This window comes from Chaetodon trifascialis, chromosome 19 (assembly GCF_039877785.1).
Source record: "Chaetodon trifascialis isolate fChaTrf1 chromosome 19, fChaTrf1.hap1, whole genome shotgun sequence".
In the NCBI taxonomy this organism is placed as follows: Eukaryota; Metazoa; Chordata; class Actinopteri; order Chaetodontiformes; family Chaetodontidae; genus Chaetodon; species Chaetodon trifascialis.
Window position 1 is genome coordinate 3,334,606 of NC_092074.1, and position 22,916 is coordinate 3,357,521.

Consider the following 22,916-nt stretch of genomic DNA (forward strand, 5'->3'; position numbering starts at 1 on the left):
AGGACAAAGACACAATAAAAAGTTTCTAACCCTGTTTACACAGACAGTGTCATGTAGGGATCACACATGATTTATCAGTTAGCCATAAATCTCTGCATTATGAAGTCAAGTGGAATATGGTGCTCATTTTCACAAGATGTCATATTCAATTTTTGAGGAAAACAAAAAAAATGACCGAATAGGGCAGTCTTGACCCCTTAAAATGACTGTTTCTGCTTGCAGCCCCTTTTCACTGATGTCACATGTCTATGAGTTGTGAAAAACCTTTCTACTCAGATGATTCATTTGAATAACTGAATAACCTTTTGAAACTATTTTGTTTAGGCAAACTTCCTCTCTGGCAACAAGAAAAGCATCGAAATCTGATGTATTGTGAGGTTTGGTATATTTTGTTGATTGCAAAGATGGAATTTCATTTTTCAAACTTACTACCTGAAAATGGATCATTTTTCCTGAACTGAACAAAACTCATACTAGTGAGGGCCTACAGCTCATTTTTACCCCTGGGCCCCCAGTGGGTAAATAGGTATGGTTTAAAGGAAAATCCAAATGATACCCATCCTTCACTAAAAACTCAATAGATACCAGAAATTCTCACAGCATTTTTTTATTTAGTAAACCCCAGATAAGCCAGGTTCACACAGGATTATACTCACTGATGATCTCAGCAGCCATTACGAATCACTGAATGTCTCCAGGTGATATTAGTCCTGTGCAAACACAGTCTGAAAGAGTCTTCGCTTCACACCTGAAGTCCCATTATGAAGAGGGCATGACAGAACAAACCATTGTGTTCACATCTTGCAGCAGCCAGTATTTGAATGAGCCTGTCCCCCTGGGCTTCATCACGCAGGCTGAGCCATGAAACGGCATCGCAAACCTCATGTTGAAGCATTAGCCCAGGGATAAACTACAACCTCTCACTTTGGAAAGAAAATAACAAGGCTATTTTTATTCTGGTGAATCCTCAGGTCAGTAAAGAGGTCTGGCTTGTTTATAACAAGTCCTCTCTCTGAGACGAAACATTTTTCAGTAGAGCAGAGAGATAAGCGTACATATCAAGCACAAGCACATGGATCATTTCAACATTGTACCTTTGACCAAGACAGCAAACAAACCTCAGACTGATAGGACTTATCAAGAAATACCCATCACTGCCTGTGAGGTGAGACAGCAATTTAAGAATTACTCTCAAACCCAAATCATTCACTCACCCACCCACCATTTTTTAAGTTACATAATGATTGTCATTTCCCACAAAAAGCTATGAAAGCAAGTAATGACAAAGGCAGAACTTAAATGGCAAACAAAACACAGTGATTCATAGCAACCTCACTGTGAATCACATGCATTTGTCATATTAATGTTTAAATACCAGTAAGGAGTAAAATGTCTATTCTGAGCCTGGCTATTTTCGCCTCCAAGTGGACTAATCCACAGTGACCGGCTGTGTGTGCCAGAGCTAAGCCTGGTGAAAAACTGCAATCTACGTGTGCCACATGATTTCTTAAACAATCTGCAAGATATCCATACTTCTGTGAACAGCTCTGCATACAGACTATCGAATTACAACAAAAATGCATTTTTCATGAGCCAGTGGGGGAAATCAGCTGTGGTTTTCATACTGCCCCACCCCCACCCCCCACCCCCCGCCCCCCCCACCCATTGCAGATCTCAGTTCTGCTAGTTCTTCGTGTCCTTTTTCCAGGGGAATATATTGGCCACCACCTCCTGTGACAGCTCCAGAATAAGAAGGATAGAGGCATCTGAGTTTTCTTGTTCTAACACTTCCAGCGTTGAAGAGGAGGTTGGGGCTCAGGGTATCCCTATTCCAGCTACAATGAATTCCCTGTCATTCTCCATTTATTGCACTGCCACAGCCTCAAAACAAGACTTTTTTTTCAAAAGGGAAAAATACCCGATTTTATCTCTAATCTTTCTTTACCTTTTCAAGCCAGTAATTGAAAACAGACCCCTGAGCAGGCTGTGAGCAGTGGGTCTTGAATGCTGACCAGGCAAAATGTACACTCTACAAAGTGCTTACTCATCATATTTAGCTGCTTCTTGCTGTATATACAGGTCTGATGAACGATAGCATTTGACAAACAGCAAAGGAGGCCATGTCTAGTATCTGATACGCAGTGTAAACACTCCCCCATGGATGTTGATAATGACACTGAAGGGCTTTCTCCAGCAGGTTAAAGATTGGCAAGAAAGACTGTCTAAGACCACGCTTTCTCCCACCATGCCAGGCTGTTTAAACATTCTGATAAGCCAGCGTGTCTGTTTGCCTTTGGGTTTCTGAGAGCTCATCTGCTGGGTGGCCGGTGTGCAGAGGGGCAAAGCCCGGCAGGGACTGAGGCTATCTCCCATCGTGACCACCACTCCAGCAAACAAGAGGATCCACAGCCCAGATTAAGATGAGCGCAAGGCTGAGAAGGGGGGGGCTTCTGAGAGTACATACAGCTTTACTGGAAAACTTCAACTCATCACAACATATTTCTGTTGGTTAGGGTTCAGCATTTTCACCCTTTCAGACTAATTATATACTTATAAAAATAATAGTAATGATTTAAATTCAATACCCCACTGAGGGTACCGGCTAATACTCCTTACTCATCCAACATGTTCTTTTTTACCTAGTTGTAAAAACTATAAACCTACCTGTGTCAAAGTAAGACTAAAGTAATGCAGGGCTGTAGCTACACATCAGCTCTATAAAGAGTGACCTGCTGAACAACAAAGCTCTCCACATTTTTTTTTTAAACTCTCACTTAACAAGAATCACTTGTCTTGTCAACACAATATAAAGTAGTTCCTCATTTTCTGAGCTGTTGAGACCTATTATTGCATAAATTCACATCAAAATGCATTTGTTGCAAACCACCTGCAGGAAACGGCTTGGTATCAGCAGTAGCTTTATACATCAATGTTACCTCATGGCAGCAAATGGACAGAAAACTATTTAGTGTGACCAATACCTAATCAGCTTAAAATGGTCAGTATCGGCGTCCATGCTAATGAAACTGTTGCCTTGTTTACAACCTGTCGCCTTACTTCCCGGGTTTCTTGCCCCAGTGGACTTCACTGCCACGGTGTTGTAATGATCCTCGATATAAAAAATTACTTTGATGAGCTCAATGTTTCAGAGAAGACAGAAATGATGGCCCAAACTACACAAATAAGACCCGCTTTAATAAACGCTACTTACTCAAGCCAACAAGCTTAACAGTTCTTTTTCTAGCTTTTTTCAGCAAAAAGCCCACGTGTTTATCAGTGCGTCTGACTGGGTTTGGCACCTGGAAATGTTTACAGAAGCAACAAGGCGGCAAATGAGGCCTCAAAAATCGAATGCCTGCATGACACAGGCAAGTAAGTGTTTCTGCAGCTCTCCCCACCACTGGCAGTGCATTGAGTGACAAGTACAAACACAGCCATCCCAGCCCGGCATTCCTGACCCAGCAGCAGCAGTACAGTGCACACTGACTCGCTGCTGGCGAGTTTCCGTTCCTGGCACCAGATGCGGAAGAGAAACTGTTCTTCTGAGATGCCGAGTTTGGATGATAGTGAGTGAGAGCTTCTTTGTCAACTGTCCCTGCCGCAACAGTTCGCTTCTGAGTGGAAATATCTACAAAGCAATTACACCACCCCTGCTCATCAAGTAGCTTCTTAACTGACAAAGTGACTGACACCTTACTAGGAAACGCTGACACACAAACATGTTCAAACATCATACGAAACTTCAGACTCTTCATTACTTGCACTGACTTTTTTCAAGAGGATTTACAGTCCAACGTGTAATTACATTAGTGAGGCTGAAGGGTATGAGAGTGATTCTTTGAAAAAGCGCCATTTATGTAAGTCTGGGCTGTTTCTGGCACAGATAAAGGCCGACTAATGGTTTGTGCTTGTAGACACGGGCCTGTTAAAAAAGCTCAGCGGCAGACACAACAGTCGGCTTATTTACGACACTGAGAAATTAGTTAGTCCTTAGAGAAGCGGGTTGAGGTTAAACAGAGAGAAAAAAAAATACAAGTCTTACATTCCAGCCAGCTCCTCGGCAGGCTACAGAGCCAGCATCTGTAATTTCCCTTCCAGTGGTCAAGCACTTTCATTCAGTGATGTGTGTGGGGACAAGCTGCAGTCAGCAATTTTCCACAGAGAGAGGAAGAGGAGCCTGAGAAAGGAGAGGTCCTCAGAGTGGTGGGATAAAGATAATCAAACGCTCCTGCGACTATAGCGTCTCAATCACAGCGCACACTGGCCCGGAGAATAAAACAAAGTCTCCTTATCTTATGCAGACACACATACACAAAAAAAGGGAGAAAACGGACTTCTGTATTTTTGTAAGATCTCGGTTTATTTCTTTTTCGTCTGAGCTGAGCTTCTTAACATTCTTGAATTACATCCAATTTCTCTCACGCACTGGCAGTGTCATGACACTCTGGGTGAGGGACAGAGAGGGAGGTGGGAGGGGGCCAATGACTCCTTATGCGACAGCCTGACATATCCCTTCCTGGCCAAAATAGAAAAGAATCATTTCCCTTGTCTGAGGGTGATGCCATGGTGTTTTTGCTCCCCAGTTAATCTTGTGCCTTTGCTGACAGATCCAAATTTGCCCTTTTTTGTTTTCTGCATAGTTTACTGTGTTCTGGGGCTGGTTGGTAAAGTATGTGCCGACCTAGATGCATCCATGGCACAAAGAATCAAACTGGACTGTAATGTAATGTATCAGTCATGAGTGCCTGGTCGGATCTGAGACCCCAGTAGAAGTACAGATCACAATTTTGTGGATCTGCGTGGCTCTGTGGATGCAGAAAGTATATTTTGAGGTTTATGGAAAAAGTATCTAATAAATTGTTGTTTTTTTTATTCCTTCCTTCCCAGCTTCCTTTCAAACCACAAATCCAATCAGGACTGCTATCCTTATTACGACCAAAAGCCACAATGTGATACCATTTTAATATTGTCTTTGCTGACAGATGGAATTCCAAATTTGCCCTTTCTCGTTTCTGTGTAGTTTTCTAGTTCATGAACTCGGACTGGTTATTGAATGTCTATACTTTTAAAGGTATCAAATGAAATGTGTACATAGGATCAACTATCCAGAACTGTCAAGGAATCTGAAGAAACCCGGCCAGAAGTGCTCATCGGCTTTATCATCCAATTCTGAGTAGGTCTGGTTTGGTTTATACTTCATTTGCTGTCTGCAATGGTGGATGTGTGTACAGTTATATAGTCACATACTTTGAGCAGAATGCAAATATCTGCAAAGACATGGATGTGGACTCTCGTGGACCCTAGTAGCTCTGCAGATGCAGTTGCGGAAAGATACATAATTTGAACTGTAGGTGTTACAAAGGAAGGTATCAGAAAAGCACTATTTTGGTGTTGGCACTGAGACTAAAGTACTGTATTGGTGCCAGTACCAAAAAATTGTAACAGTACTCTCTCTTGCAAAAACTGGAAGCTGAGCTTCCTTGCAGCCCACGAATCCAATCAGGGTTACAATCCATATTACTACTGAGCACAGAGGACTCTAGCTGGTCCAAGCAGGGCAGCTGAAATATTGAGTTTCTCCCCGTCTGCCTCAACATTGCGGCGGGCGGTTCTCAAAGTGAGCTGCAGTTTGAGAATGTGGAAGATTCCCTCTGTTTTTTGCAGACTACCAGGGCCAGAGTGAGAATGACTGGTGTGGGCTTTTCTGTCTCCACGGTCCTAGCGTGATGATTCCTGTCAGGGCTCGGCCTAGCCCTTTCTCCGGCTGCCCTCCCGTCCGGCCTGATTATGTGTTAAATCCGCCTGTGTGTCGGGATGGATGTGGAAAGAATGCGCGCTGAATGGAGCCGAGCGGGGCTGTGGAGACCTGGAGAGAGCAGCCTGGAGATAGCACCCCATTAGAGTGATAAAAGAGGCAGAGGGAGGAGAACAGCCGACAGGACCAACATGCAGACCCTGCCGCTGATGAATGCCAGGTGGAACGGGTCAAGCGTGATAAAGGAAACAGTTTATTTTCTTATTTCAAAAAACAGCATTTTTCTCTGTAAAACGTTCACCACTGCCATTCCATTAGGGAAATGTCTTTATAAATATCATGTTTAAACACAGGTCTGGTATGATGGGGGGCCTGTCGCCCCTAGTTCAGGAAAGTATGTTTCCTCCAAGTGTTTTTGAGTTTGTCTGCATGATTCTGACATCCAGAGCTGAGCTGGCCTCTGTGCATACCTCTGAGCAGGGCTGCATCTATTGAAATGTTCCTCTATCTATATTTTTTCTATATTCCCATGCAGAGGGATTACAGACTTTTGGCATTTGAATGCCCAACTTTGTCACACAAACATGTTATTCTAGCTGAGCAATTTCCATTTGCTGAGAGGGCCATGGGATGTTGTCAAAAGCTGCGGACAAAGGCTGGTTGGTGAACCTTGACTTCAGAATATTTTATCCCAGATGTATTTCTACAAATCTTTTTTTTTTTTTTTTTTTAATTCAACAAAAAAAGTCAAACTTCTCAGATGCGAGGCTGGATTACCAACCATGCAGAGCACGGAACTGCCCCAGGCCCTCAGAACTGCCGGGGACTCTAAAGCTCCAGCTTTACTGTACGTCAGCTAGTTTGTGCTAATTTGGAAACATTCACCACTAAATGGCAATAGTGACGGGGGTCTTCAGGGCCTGACTTGAACTCTGTGAGAATATGTTGTATATTCAGAAATGAATGTGTTTAATCACATTTTCACACACTGAACTGCAGCCGGGTAGTTTTTTCTAACATGGGTATGCTAGACACATTGCCTAGAGAGTGAGGGAATGAGGGTTAAGAGGGGCCCGGCAGCAGATTTTCTTTTGCTCCTTGGCAGGTTGATCTGCCAATGCTCAAATATTAAATGTAGTTTAAACTCAAGCAGGCTCACAAGAAATTTGCCTAAATAAAATAGAACCTACATTTGGTGAAATTTAGACTTAAAATGAGGAACTGCCTGTTTAAAGAATAAGTAAACAAGAGTAAACCTGAATTGAATCTGACCAGAACTTCAATGCCAGCGTTCTTCATTTGACAAGTTTCCTATACCCTGTGCGCACGCATATTCCAGTTGGTGCCAAAAGAAATATTCCTGATGCCCTATGCTACCTGTGAAAAAACAAAGGACTTCTCTCCCTCAAACTCGTCTGATTGCTTCTATTACACTGCAATCCGTTCTTAATACTGCCATAAACACTCTCTGTCAGCTATTTCAAAATACCCTGTGTCTAGCTGGATGTTCAGACAACCATGAAATGCTATTTAAAAACCCAACTCCTGCTTTATGTTTTTTGGTTTCACTTTCAGGGCATACGATTAGGACCATGACCGTGCGTTCCGACTATAGAGAAGGATGTCAATAGCTCACACAGAGCCTATTTCTTATGCATTAATGTAGCCTGGGGCCTATGTGTGTTGCTCTGATTAGATGTGACTTATGTTCTTTGCCTCAATAAATTGTAGGCCTTGGTGTGGACATTCATCAGGCTCTGTTTACTGGCATTTTATGCATACTGAACTACGGCTGCATCTCTTTTATGGACCAAAGCCTGTGGTGTTTTCCTCTGCAAAGTAAGAGGCAGTATATCTTGTGAGTAATTTCAGAGCAACACAGGCAGGCAGACCTGGGAAAAAATCTGAGCTGAATGTATTTCTTCTACTTGAAAAGCCAAAGGACAGCTCAATTGATCTCATCTTGTGGGTGATGTGTGGACTTTTGTAGCTGCAAAGGTTTTAGAAGAATCAAGTGTGCCTTGAAGGATGATATGAGTTATTTATTAAGCTTACTACAGTGCTTGCGAACATTTTGTTTATGGCTTCGCATCATCTAAATTGTATTTTAAGTACTCTAAAATTATGCTTGAGAATTTTTCTAGTTTATGTTTCTACTTTTTTTTCATACTCAGGCATGTTTTGTTTTTTAGTCTGATCACAGGAGCAACAAAGGAAGCAGCAGGTGTTTGTCGATTTCTTCCTTTTCCTCCGAGCACGTTGCACTGCTCTAAATCTTTTTTCTTTCAATAAAGAAAAAAGATGCTCAGCAGCTGGGTTTTTTGCCGGCAGACATGTTAATCTCCCACCTATGAGAGGCGAGGCGCCTATCCAGCTCTGGGAAACAGTGGCAGATCACACAAAGAAAAGGAAAAGAACTAAGACTGTGCTGAAAATCTCTTCATGGGACGGAGATAGAGTTTCAAAGTCAAACCCCTTCCAAACAAGCTCATTTAGAACACCAACACCTTCCGTGGGCAGGGAAGCCTACAATACAGGACATGGCTACAATAAGGTCAAAAAAGAAGTCAGATTAAAATGAGCCACTGAAACACAAGTTTAAACGGTTAAAGAATCTGATATTGGGCCGGATCTTCCCTTCACCCCACACATACTTGGAATGGCTCTGTCTGGCTGCTGCTGCACTCCACACATACAGACAACCGACCCATTCATCCGAGGTACCTGTGCTTAGCGGGAGATAAGTAGCTTTCCATGAGAAACAAAGAGAAGATTAGCATTCCCTTACACTGTGTTGGAGGGCATGCAGCTTTGCCCTCTAAGCAGAGTAAACCCAAAGGAAGTGGTTGCTCTGTTGTTCACAGCAAAGATCAAAGCCAGACACTGATTAAGTTATATTAAACTTTGAGCTAATGCTCCTGCTATGGTGCTACAGCCAGTCCACCAAGTTTGATGTAAAAGTGGAACAATTTGGAATTAAACAGCAAACTAATGAACACTTTATCAGGTCTTGATCAAGATTACCATCTCTTGTGGTAATCTATATTTATATCAATTTACATAAAGAATTTGTATTTGGCTTAGATTTGCCTCACTATAAAGCAAGTAATTTTTGCCTTTTAGACATTAGAATTCAGGCATTAAAACAGGATTTTCGAGAAGAACCAGGACCAGAACTTAGTACCAGTGATTTTTTTTTTTTTATGTACAAATGCTCGTTGCATTACTAATGACATTTACCTTCATTTTACGGGAACGGAGGCAGAAATCTCAGAAACAGACACCTCAGATCTAAATGAAAAAGTGATTTGTTGACCAGAAAAAAAAATACAATAATGCCAATCTTATCTGATCTTGTGTGTGTTTGCATGTGTGTGTTGGTTTGTTTGTTCACTCAGTAAAACATAAAGGAGGAAATAATATGATGTCAGTGAAGAAAACCGCTTCAGCTTCATTGCAGTCTCTGCTGACAGCAAACGTTACAAGCAACAAACTTCAACACCTATTTGCTCTTTCAACTCTCCTGCTGATTTATTCCATGGATCTGGAGGTGGTAAATGTAAGAACATTTTAAGATTAAACCCATTACATCAGTAAATTTATAGCCTCTCACTCTGCTTGAGCAGCAGCTGTATCTCAAGCCTGTGCGCAGTCCTCCTAAGAGGTCTCTGCTTCTTTAAGCTATCATGTGGAGTGAGCTTTTTGAAATGGATTCTCAGTGACATGGAAAATGTCCCTACCTAATCGTCTTTTGTTTAGTTCATTTAACCCACATGGAAATAGAAGAGAGGGCCCTTAAGGCCAGCCAGGCGGCTACCTTTAATGAATGAGGTGGTCAGCTCTAAAAAGGGTGCTGTACTAAAAGACAGCGCAGACGAGGGGAGGACTCTGCATTCTGGGAATGAAAGCACAGGGTCCAAAGGTCTGGCCGATCCAAAGCCCCCTGCAGCCCAAGCGAGATCAGCACTGGAAATGTCCCCAGTCAGCAACTGAGCATTATCTCTGAATTGTGCCAATGCCTACCAACCCTCCTGACCTAGTCCCAGCCCATCCCAATCCACCAGCAACCCCTCCCACCATGCTGGTCCCAGAGCTGTGACAGAAAGGAATGGAACAATGTGAAACTAGCCTCTCGTCACTGCTGTGGCCAGGCCGCCGTGGCCTCCCCTGACACAAAGACACTGGCTCAGCCTCAGATCCCACAAGTGCTTGTGCAAATCTGGATCGCTATTAGATAGTCAAGTAATCTAAACTCATGCAAAAAACAGGAACAACAAGTTGTTTTTTATGTAATCCCCATCATCTGAACCTATGCAAATACTGTAGATAGATGCAGAGAATGAGTCATTTTCATTATGGTCTGGGAACGTATAAGAGGCATTTTTGGCGTTTTTATTGATGATTATTTAAATGGTCCACAAAATCTCTGGCAGATGATTAAATAATATTCATAATCATTAGAAGAACCCTAAAGTTTTTTTATTCCCACTCTGGTTATGCAAACATCGGATACCTCCTGTTTTGCCAAGATGTCTTCATTTTAACATAACTCTCTGGAGGAAATAGAATTTCCTGCAACAGAACCATCCTCAGCACATTTCAAGTTCTGCTTCCTCCGCTCTGGATGTAAGTGGGAAAAGGTGTGAAGTTATGTAATAAGTTATTGATTCTCCTCTTCAAGTAAGATTGAAGTACAGAGCCAATGGTCTGAAGCATCCCAGAGGGGCAGCTCCACTGACAACAGGGTCCTCCCTGCTGCCTCTTCAGGTGGCGAGACCCCGGGCCCAGTCACATATCACTTTCACCCTCGAGCCGCAGCGACACAACGCGGAACACCAAAGACATTGTCTTCTGACATAGAGTTCGCCTGTCTGATCACATCCTGCTCAAGCAGTCAGCAGGCAAGCAATTACAAAAAAGACATCTGTGCCACAGTTTGGATAGCTAAAAAGGGCAAAAGCTTAGAATTGCAAGTGGTATGGAAGCGGGGATCGATGGAGATGCCTGAACCTGTTAGTGCAAGTGGAGATGAGGGCCATTGCACTGCAGGGAGGGCTCTTTTGTCATGCAGGGAGAGGGGGCCGGAGAGGTGACTCTTCTGGCGATCAGGGGTCAACTGCTGTGGTCATCCATCTTCCTTCTTGACAGTGTCCTGTCAGCCAGGCCGCTCATGTTACTAAACATAACAGGCAGGCCTCCACTGTGGCACTGCGCTGGTCTGCAGCCATGTGTAAATGAAGTTAATATTCACTGACCTCATGCATGGCCAAATGTGAACCCCAGTGTCACCTTGGAAATAATGCTATCTGACGCAGAGTCGTGGAGGTCTCCCTTTTTGGGGGGTTAAAAAAGTCTCCTACCAGCACGGCTGACCATATGCCTTTGTTTGTGTGAGAATGAGGGCTGTTTACTTGGATTCTGTCTATTCATGTGATGCAACACAGGGTCTAAAATTTGGACTGGCAGGTCAAATTCCAAGACCTGGATACTAATAAGTCATCACTCCCCTATTTTTTCTTGTCAACTTCAAATAGCATTATAAAGCTGCTTAGTGCAATTTGCATCTAGAATCACATCCCTTCGTTCATCATTCAGTCAAACCAGAAATCACAAATTGAGTGCATACTCCTGGAATCAGCACCAATTACTCTGCCCAGAATTATCACCATCTCTGCTGTGCATCAGGGCTAAACGACAACAATAACCTGCTTTGTAGTCATGTAAGAAACGTGTTCAGATCTGGCAACAAAAATCAGCAATTTTAAGATCAACAGTATTTCAGTTGATTATTGTTTGACAGGACTAAGTGAAAGGGAATCGTATATCCTTGTATCACTCTCCTCTATCCATTCATAGACAGACGTTTGAAAAAACTAAGCTAGTCTGAAAATAATATATGACATGCCTATCTATGTAGTGACTATGCCATAAGCCTGTGTATAAAGAAAATATAAACAGCCTAGGGTTCAAAAGTTAGGAGTAACGAACCATAAGGTTACTAGAATTCGGAAAATATCCTATGGGATTTGTTTTTGTTGCTGATAGTCTAGTGTTTTCTGAACGAGGTTTGTGCTCCTACAACAGTTGAGAGCACTGAGCTTTTCCATCAGCTGTTTGATATTCATGTATGCATGAGTCAGTGGCTGTAGCTTATCAGCAGAGGTGAGAGACAAACCCATTACCAGTGACCAGACATTGGAGACCTAACATCCTTCTTTAAAATCCCTTCTCTGTGCTGAGATCATGTGTTTTAGATCCATCTTTACCGCACGGTTACATCTATGAATGTGGAACTCAGTTGGAGCAAATAATTGCCTTTGTTTCAGCATCATTGGTGCTGCCCATATGTATGTAACTTAGAGACAAATATTTACCAAATAAATAGACGTTGTGAATGAGCCTTCCGGTAAAAAATTTTTTTGTGTGTAAAATGAGGTATTCGTATATAATTTGACGTGTTGACAGGGCAGCCGGATTCCACAGAAAGCGCTGCTGGCACCAGCTCAAGCAAGTGTATCCCTGGGATACAACTTCTTGCTTTTACTTCCGATTGGGAAGTGTGTATTTAAACGGGGACACTGTGTATGGAAGAAAAACAAATATTCTTTATTGCAGCTTGCCAAAACACGGTTTCAAACACTTCGCCTTGTCTTCAGAACTACATGTAACTGTGGTTTAGTCTCTACTAATGAGCAGGAATTAGAGCAAAAGAACTGTACAGGAATACAGTCTTTCTGGCCATGAAGAGTCTACATCTGTTCTGAGCAGAGTCCTTTCAACTGAAATCTAACACCCTATTCATTGTCTTTTTTTGTGATTTGAACAACCATTGTTCTCTCTGCTGCAAGAACTATGAAATACAGTAACTCTTAGAATGTGCTGAACATCCAAATCAGAGATATGTAATACATTATAAAATTACTGCAAGTTGGTACACTAATAATCCTGGAAATCCAACAAAAATTCAAATAGAAATGTCTTTAGAACTGAAAAGAGTTGTTTAAATAATCAATGAATTGTCCAACAGAACATTAATCTACAATCATTTCGATCTCGAATTAATTGTTGAATTAATTCTTAAGCAAAAATGGACAGAGTGCCTCGGCGGTCAAATAGTTCCAGCACATGCTGCTTGACACAACGCAGAGACAAACAGCAAAGCCTCACATTTGAGAAGCTGGAAACAGAAAATATCTGTCATTTTATTCATGACTAATCTAAACGTTTTAGCTTCTCCAAATCTCATGTCTCAAAGTCCCCCTATAAGTGATCAATTTTAGGACGCTGCCAGCAGAGAATACCACATCTGTGAGTCTAACTGCGACCTGCCAGGCCAAGACAACAAGGAGGAAAAGCCCTGGGCTGTGGAAGAATGCTACTATTCACAGGAAGTAGACACTGGCAGTGACAGGACGAGCTCCCATCCATCAACAATTTATTTCAATCTTGAGTGATTTAAGTCCATTTAGGTCTCCTGTGGATTCGGCGCACACCTATCATTTGCATAATTAAGCTGTGGAGCAGTTGTAAAAGACAGCCATTTGGTGTATTAAATTCACACCTTATCAATCAGAGGAGCATCAAGATGTATGAGGACCTCCTGACTCATGACTTCCTGGCCTCATTTGAAATGCTAAGTGCAGTTTTTCTCCAGGCCTGGAGCTGGGCAGGGCTGCAAGGGGCCGCCTGGTGGCCTCCATACACGTTAGCTGTCGTGGTCAGACCCCAACTGCTCAGCCGCTTCCCTCAGGGGCTCAATCATCAATCAGTCTCCAACTAACTTCTGTCCAACTCCCTGACAGTCAAGATGGATGGTGCCAGCGTCTACAGGATGTTGCATCCTCTCATTAATTCTCTTGTTAGCATGCGAGATACGACCTGATTTATACGTTTTCCACCAGATAGAGGCCTGTAACTTTTTTGGTCGAGGGTCAACAATCGTTTCTCAGGCAGTGGTTACTTAGTACCACAATGATGTGATGTGTCAAAATCGGACAACATACATTCCCGCGATTGAGCGAAACAAAGAAGCCAATGTCCTCCCACAAGGGCCCTCTCTCTGTCTAAACGACTCTGTGGCTCCATTGCAACCAGTAGCCAGCGCTAAACAAGACCAGCGGATGAATGGGCGCTATTTTCACAACACGCACTTCTTCGCAAAATGAAGCCCGCGCAGGCTGCGGGGACACTTCAACTGGCCTTTTTCAACACCCATTACACTGAGACTACTGAACGCAGCGGGCGGAGAAGAAGAGTGACATTTACTGCCACAGATTGCCACACAAAGAGTTAAAGAGAGACAGAGGGAGGGGGGCGTAGGGGTGAAAGACAAGGGGTCCCTCTTTGCTGACGGTGATGAATGAGTGGATCACAACACATTTCGGAGGAGGCCTTTGCATCCACAGAGGGGGCTTCTCAAATGACATAACTGACAGCTCGACTCGCTTAGCTCCACCTGCGCCCGCCCTGCGGCTGAATATTTTACTAGCCGGCCATGTTATAATCATAGCAGACTGCACATACTAAAATAGGCCAGTTAAGAACTGTCTTAAGGCATCAGCATGCTTCAGAACAAGTGCCTGTCAGATCAGTCACTGGCATGTGAAACACTCTGGCCCCACACCCCACACGTTTCATGTTGGGAGATATAAATTACAGAAAAAAATGTTTGAACTGTTGGATGAAAATGCTCTTTTTTTGGTGGATATTCAAAAATGTCAAAATCCTGGCTGTGTCACTGATCCCTAAAGGCCTCACATGTCTCCAGACAAAGCTCATGCTGGACCGTCCATCAGCATCTAAAACCACCTTTCCACTGGTGGAAGCAGGAAGTTTGCAACAACCTCCCTAGCTTTTAAAAACTGACAATACTAACCATTTACTGCAGCGATTGGCCACGTGTAACGAGGGTTTCAACATATGTCTCAAGATTCTTTTTTATTTTCATACAACTACTTCCATCACTTTCCGTGTGTACAAATGACACAATAAGACACAAGTGAGACACAAGGAGAGACTTCAAGGAAAGACTCTTCAAAAGTGTACACTAGCCATTTGTGCAATTCTTTGCATCTCCCCCTCTCTATGAAGGCAGGCTCTCACCCCATCTCACAGTCTGGCCATTAAAACAGGTATAAACACTTTTACCTTTAAACGTGTTCAGACCACACTTCATACAAAGTAGTTTGCTTGTGGAACCTTTTATACTAAAAGAGCAGCATCGCCACAAGGCGCCATTATAAAGATGTACTCTGACACCACTAAGACAAGCTAGTCTGAGGTACAAATGCCAGGATTTCACATTTTTAACGGTCACAGCCACTTGGACTTATTGCTCTGCTGTTCAGCTGATACTTTGAATAGCTTTTAGATTGTGCTGGGGGAAACTACTGAATGGACAATTTAATGTCAGTGGAGCTGCTGGAAGAAGTGCTGATGGTGCACCGTGATTCTCATTTTATTTAGATTAACTACCCCTTAATACAAAGGCTTCTCATGCCTCAGTGGAGATAAAGCTCATAAAGGTGCAGTGTCAAGACTGGAATTTGATCCACATACACATTAAGGAGCCTTCTTCTTCAGACTTTAAACAACCTGAGGGTAGGTTCACTACGCTGCTGCCTATATCTAGGTAGTTGTTTGAGTTGACACATGAACAGATTAATTAATAGAGATATGCAACAGTCTTCTGTTCTGAGAGCTTTGCACCAAGACATCATAAGAAGACACTGCAAAATTACTTTGACAAGCCAGCCAGAGCTATTGGTTGTTATGCTGCATCGCTCTCCCCGTGGAAATAAATTGTGGGCTTTCTTTCCACCAAAGGGCACAACTGGATCTTACATCTATGCATATTAAAACAACAAGAACAATAAAACAGAGCTCTGTGGGGTTGAATCAGCAATAGCCCGCTAACATTAGAAACACAGCCCGACTTGTGTTGCTCTAAATTACATGGCCTAATATATTTCATTAACACACCTCCCTCGGTGGGGTCCCTAATGGATGACAGCATGGCATAAAAGCGTGTCTGCCAGGGACACTAATTTGTTCTTAGATGCATTCCATTCAATTATTAACATTACTGGCTGCTGCTCCTCATAAGCTGCTTAGATTGAGGTTGCCCACTTTGTTTGAAAAAAAAAAAAAAAAAAAAAGCTAGGCTGACAAGGCAGGCCACTTAAGTTCTGTGACCTAAGTCACCCCCTTTTAATCCATAGTGATTTTTATCTTTCAAGTCAGGCGGCCACTGAAAACAGCCCTCTGAGCATTTAGACACAGAAAGCATGTTACTGTTAATTGTAGCAGCACGATCCGGCACCACAACAATGTAAAACTGAGCCACGGCGAGGCTGTATTTGCCCTTCCTGTTAGGCTCCTTCATAAATATCCCGAGGCCTAAATGCCACAGTACGACGGCTATTTGTTTTCCCTCTCTGTCAGGGTCATTTGGCCAGGGCAGAAAGATACTGAAAGACTGGCTGGACTTCCTCTAAACCTGTGTATTCTGCTAGTGATTGTCTTGGCTCGCTGCCAGTAAGACAGAGAGGAGTATTCGAGCTGAGGAGTTAAACTCTAGTTATTATTTAATCCCAGTGTCAACAGAATCATAGCTATAAATTAAGAGCCTCATAATCAATTAACACGGATTCCAATTATTACACTGGGGATGTTTGGCCTGGGTACTTTATCCATCTTTACTGCTGTCAAATCAGCTCCTTTAATCCCATTTGCCAACACAGCTATTCAGCCAGCAATGCCTAAATTGTCACTTACCTGCTTTGCATTAATCAAATCACAAACACTCCCCAGTTTATTGCTTTTTTTTTTGGCACACCTTTAGTTGTGTGAAATCCAGGATGCCCCTGACTGATTTCTAAAACTTAATTGAACAAGTAAAAAAAACTCTGGGAATGCTAATGAGTCAATTAAAAGACAACTAAAATTATGTTTCACTCGATCATAACAAAGAAAAGGAACAGGCACTCACGTTCACATGCATCTCCTTTCTGATGAAATCCAGCTTTGCATATACATTTCCCAATGGGCACCAGCCATTCCCCTTCAGCGCTGCAGTGCATCTTGGGAGAGTTGTCGGCCTCCTCCTCGGCATCGCTCACGCACATGCCCTCGACCTCCACCAGCGAGGAGAACTCTGATCCTGTCACGGTGTCTGGGAACGTGGCCAGGTTCTCAATGATAGACCAACACTTCTTGTAATAAACTTTGACAGAGACCAGGGCGATACACGCCCCTACATCCTGGAAGGCCAGGTAGAAGCCACGCCTGGACAGGGGGCCAATTATGCGTACTTCTGTATTCAGTTTCATCTTCCTCTCGCCCAGGTCGCCCTGGGTGAAGCTTTCATCTGCGGCGATCGTGTCAATTTTCACGTACTGGTTCTCCCTTAAGCTCCTGCCCACCTCGGAATCTGTTTCCTGGTAATACAAGTTGAACGTCTCCTTGCAAGTGCCCACCACACCGGGTAGGCTGTTACAATCCCTCAAAGTGAACTTCAGTTCCACAAAAATTCTCTGGGCATTGCCCTTCTCTATCCAGTTAGTCCGAAGCCAGTTATTCTGATTGGGCTCCATGACTTGGCAAACCTGGTATGTGCGAATGGGTGTATAGTTCTCATCCAAGCCGCTGATCTCTTCCCACTGAAAGAAGACGACATAGATTTGCAAATGAATACATCCATTAGAGAATGTCACCATGCTGAATTTAGATGTGAAAGCCATCAAACTGAAAAGACGTCTAATGATTGGCAATCAAACTGGAGGTGATTACTCTGTAATGAATATGACAAAGGTATATGAAATATAGTCGGTTTAGACAGTATTCATTAAGATAAACTGCAGTGAATGAAAGGAGATTAGCAGTTGCATTTTTTTTATCGCACAAACACATCTTTAAAGAATGATTGTGCTCGGTTTATCTGCTTCTGCTCACATTATTTATTTAAAAAGTTTCCCCAAGCCTGCTTTTAATCAGACTAGCAGGTTGGAAGTGGTTTGCTTAAGGCCTTTGTGCTCAGAATGTCAAAAGCTCAGAGAGTTTAGCAGCAGAAACAACCCCTTGCATTCTTTATTTTTTATTCTGGGAAGACTTTTGTGAGCAGGGAATTTTAGGCTACCCAGCCTTATTTATGTTTTATGCTTCCGATACATATTATTATTCCTATCACAGATGTGGGACATCAGAGAAAGCTCGGGGAAAAATATAGATATGGAGTACATCCTTGTGCCAGCGATGCAGAGATTCTGCAGACTTACCCCATTGGGAGGATAGGAGATCCACTCCAGTTCCGTCTGCTGTGCCTTGGAGTCCAGTAGAATCACTAGTGACAGGAAACCAAGACGCAGGTGGTTAAATCTCACCGGGGCACCGGGGCTGGGTATTACTGATAGGCCACACATCGATATCTATTGCGCATATAACCGTGACCTAATTTCTAGCAGCAGCTAAAGCAAAAACATTCAATAAGAATACACACTGCAGCGGACAGGTCCTCGTGTCTGCGGGGAACTTTCTGGGAAACAAATGAAGACACTGACAGTGTGCAGAAAGAAGAATTAAGAGTCTAGAAACAGAGACACGTGAGAATGTGCCGGGAGTCATTACGCATAAGGTTTAACAACATTAACTGAATTAAATGTGGGCTTATTTAACGCATCAGTTTATTTAAACTCAATTTTGAAGTGGAAGTTGTTGCGTTAAGGTCAAAGCAGCGGCTGCTTCTATTCCGACGCACACACAGTTCATGCGCTTCAACTCGGGATTATTTTCTGATCGAAACGGCCCCTAAACTACATTGGACCGTCTGACTGGCGGCTTGTTTGCAGGTTTAATCTGAGAAGGAGATTTGTCAACCCATCAGCCTGTTTCATGTTCAGGAAGCGTGCGAGAGTGCAAAGCGGCACCGCGGCGGCTTTCAGAAAAATGAAGTTGTTTTAATCATATTTAATGTCAGCGGACAGCTCCACCGTTGAAGGGGCATCAGCCAGGACGCACCGTCGCACAGAAACATTCTCCAGTTATATTTTACATCAGTCTGATATGGAGCCCTGTGAAATTAAACACCGAGGATTTACCATTCATATAAGACACCGGGCTACCTCCACAACGCGCTCGGTTATTTCACTGTAGTTTCTGTGGCTAAAATTCAATACCTGCCCTGTGATTTTCTGTTTTTACGCATAACATACTGTGACTCACTGAAACGGAATCCGTTCAATTAAAAGTGCCAAATTTGAGCCCTTTGGAGTTATTTAAATCCCCTCTTATTTTGGCGTTTTATAGCCTTGATTCTTGCCAACTTGGGCGTCTGAAGCAGATTACGGCACCGCATCAATCTACTGTATTCTCCTTCTAAGAAACAAGACTAGACAGAGGCCACTTTGGAGGAAATAACCTTCCGAAACTGCGTCCAGATAGACGGCTCACTCACTTCCAGCGAGGCGAGCGTGCTGGGACGATCGATCCGCTGATATTACCTAGTTTATCGTGACACATTATTAATCTTTAACGAGCAGGCTAGTTATGATGACAGCGCATCGGCGCTGGAGTGAAATAAAAACAGGAGCCCCGGCGTCTAATCCGTGCTCTACGGCGTTTAACTGCCGTGCGTAAAAACACCGAGAGGTCGCTCGCAAACAGCCCGGGAGCACAGCGCTGTCATCCCCGCACACCGGCCTCATCTGACCGCGCTGGCTACAGAAATCATCCACCTTCTGAGTGGGATTTGAAGAGGAAATAGAGACAATGGAGGAAGACGTCTGTTGAATTTGGACACATCTCTATAAATTCTGGAGGACACCTTCCAAATGCGATGGGATGGAAGACTCCAAACTTTAAGAACTTACCTTCCTTCGCATTCTGTGCTTCCCCGCTGTCTACATAACAGCATAAATGAAGGCAAAATGTAATCCACAGACACGGGATGGACCTGGAGAGCATGGTGCAGCCGCGGATTTCAATCTAGACCGTAACTCGCTTTGCCACCGTCTCGCGTGCTTCCCATTGACGACACTAAAGCGTTTCTATGTACAACAATCCGCTGGTCCCCACTCAAATAGCGTCGGCTGCCGCTGGGAGGAGACTGTGGCTCCGGCGATGTCAGTCAGGTGGACAGGCGGAGGAATTGTCCAATCGGAACGCCCAAAAGGCAACGTCTCGAAAAGCGAGGACCAATAGGCGTGTGGAAGAGGGCGGGTTTTTGAGGGGATGCACGGCGGAGGAAATGTTGTCACAACTTGGTTCAGATATTTTTGCTTTTCGTCAGGGAAAGGACAAGAGATGCTTCAGTACAATTGGTGGCCCGAAACACACACACACACGCGCGCACACACACACACACACACACACACACACACACACACACACGCACGCACGCACGCACGCACGCACGCACTATGACAAGAGGGTCCACAGTGTGAAAAGTTTGTTAAACTTTTTTAAACGCCCGTCTGCTCGTTGTCAGTTTTGACACCCTCAGTTATTTATCTGTTTTCACCACATTCACTCAAACATGCTCTTCCCACCTATCCAGCAGTTACAGCTGTGTATGTTTCCTGACAGGACATCGCGTCACAAACCTCACAGCCTCCTGCTTCGCGAAGGGTGAATTTGAGTTTGGAATTATATTAAATACAGACTTGAGGCTCATTTTCTTCCTGGGAGATAAATAGTAGAGCGGCCCGACTATGTTGGTGGCCTGGAGGAGGAGGAGGAGGAGGAGGAGGAGGAGGAGGTGGGTGCTGTTGGCAGGGGCCAACCTGTCACAGAGGCAAAGTAGGCAGCTGTCGATGAGGGCCTCCGCGTGCACAAAGCTTTTTAATCTTAGTTTGTCAGATTTCAGATATATATATATATATGTGTGTGTGTGTGTGTGTGTGTGTGTGTGTGTGTGTGTGTGTGTGTGTGTGGTGGCTTTCTCTGTAAAAATGTTTAAGTCATCACATTCAACTGACAATTGAAAATGAACTACAGCTCTCGTCTAGTTCCTGACAGACTTTGACTTGTAACTGGCACACTCTGTAAACCTAAGCTCTGCTCTTTAAAGCAGGGATTGTTGTAGTAAACCACATAGTCTCATAATCATTGTGTGACTTTGGGATGTCTGTGATACTGCTCATCTATTTGATACAGTGTGATGGCTAAACAGCCAGCGGGTAGTACAATAAACACTGGATAAAGCCTGTATTTTATGTGTGACATCGTCTGGATTGTGGTGGGGAAGTATTCACTATGCTTTACTTAAATTGCTAGAACATTAATGTAAAAACACATTATTTAAGTGAAAAGTGTGGTATTCAAAATTAGATTGTTAATACAGATGCACCAGTAGGGTCTGACCCCTCCAAAGGGTCACCAGATAAATCCGAGGGGCCAAGAGATGATGAATTTGTGGGGAAAGAAGAAAAAATTCAGCTTTAATTTTCTCTCTAATTTCTGCTGTAACTCAGCCGTTTCCACTTAACAGATCATCTGCAGAGAGTGTGTTTGGATGTTAACAGAGTACGAGTGTGTGTATGAGGAGACTGACACCCTAAACACTCATCTCTCCAAAGACTACAATAAGCCGTTAGTTACCCCACAGCAATCAGCCATCCGGTAGGTGTAGTTTCTTCACCAGCGGTACAAAAGAGGTGGAGGGAAAAGTCAAAAAGTTGGGCTTTACAATTTCTACAACATACAACACCATCTATTCTTAGATACTGGATTCCGACGAGGGGAAAACACACACACACACACACACACACACACACACACACACACACTGAAAAGTCAGGGGTTGCAACAGAGGAGGGATCCCTCTTTGAGGATGGAAGAAGGTGTAATAGGTGTCACATGTATGAGCCGACAAACTTGAAATACAATGTGGAGAAACAGAATGACAATATTAAGAAAATAAAGCACAAAGATACGATTAGGATTAGCCAGTTAAAGAGCTTGAGACGCGCCGTAAAATCCTTTCCATTCAGCTCCTGGATTCGAATTTCTGTGGAAGGTCACTTTAAGCAAGGGATGGTTCCACTGAGATGGTCCACTGACACGACACGACCTGAATCATTATGGCTCTGCTGCTTGAGAGATTCCATCATAAAGGACCGTTGGGGGTCTTAAATAACAAACAAAGATTAAAAAAAAAACAAAAAAAAAACACAATTAAAAAGTCTAAAGTTAATTTCCCACTTTCTTGGATGACTTGGCATATCACTTAAAAATTAAAGCATAAAACAGAGCTCATTATCCCTTTATACATACAGCATTTGTTGCAGGTCACTAATTAATCTCCATTACCTCCCAACAAGCGAAACAGCTGTAATTATGGCCAACAAATATTGATTAATAAACTGTGTACATAAAAATGGACAGAAGCAGACAAGGACTCACTTCAAGGTTTATTTACCTCTGCTTTTTCTGTTTTTGTTTGTTTGTTTGGCCTGTTTGTTATGCAAATTGCAGCTAATCCTTTTTGCCCTTGATACACAGTGAAGTCCTGCATGGAAGTGTATAACTAATGATTGTTGAATTAATCTGGATTAATGTTACCTTTGTCATAAACTGTCTGTATGACACCATCACTGCACTAGTCTCTGTGAGAGACAGGGTTTGGTTAAACTGCACACACACACACACACACACACACACACACACACACACACACACACACACACACACACACACACACACTCATTTTAGGTTTTCAGTCAACAATATTTGAATATTCATTAGTGTGTGTTCTTCTGTCTCAGCTGGGTTTACCTCCTCTGTGACAGCACAGGAAGATTTCCTCCTCTTTGGAACATGTTTCTCAAAAGTCAAGGACACGATGAAGCCCAGCAGACATCTCAGTGGCTCCACATGCTTTTAAGATCATTCCGGTTTATTACAATGCAGGTCTTATTTTTATTGTTTGGGCCCTCTTTTCTATCAGCAAGATAACATTATAACAGGGCCGTGGTTATGCTGGTGTCTGATATCAGCAATGTGTCTGAACATCAGAGGATTTTAAGAAGCTGATAACGAGTACACGTTCCACAATTACAAATAAGGTACATGCTGTGACTTTCTTTTCTTATTCTTATTCTGGTATTCTTTAGAGTCAGTATCTTTAAAGACAATGTTTTGTTTGTATGACCTGGCTATAGTGCTG

At 43.1% G+C, this 22,916-nt stretch overlaps 1 protein-coding gene across 4 annotated transcripts in view; it reads right to left on the bottom strand.

Moving 5' to 3' along the window:
- Positions 1-19,801, bottom strand: part of epha7 (eph receptor A7) — an 86,887-nt gene extending 67,086 nt beyond the window's left edge. For all 4 annotated transcript variants that reach the window (XM_070986789.1, XM_070986788.1, XM_070986787.1 and 1 more), the window contains exons 1-3: positions 19,621-19,801; positions 18,031-18,095; positions 16,746-17,415 (exon numbers count right to left, since the gene is read on the bottom strand). In XM_070986789.1, the coding sequence (XP_070842890.1) occupies positions 16,746-17,415; positions 18,031-18,095; positions 19,621-19,714 (829 nt within the window). In that variant the 5' untranslated portion in view covers positions 19,715-19,801. The remainder of the gene's footprint in view (positions 1-16,745; positions 17,416-18,030; positions 18,096-19,620) is intronic.
- Positions 19,802-22,916: the final 3,115 nt, after the last annotated feature.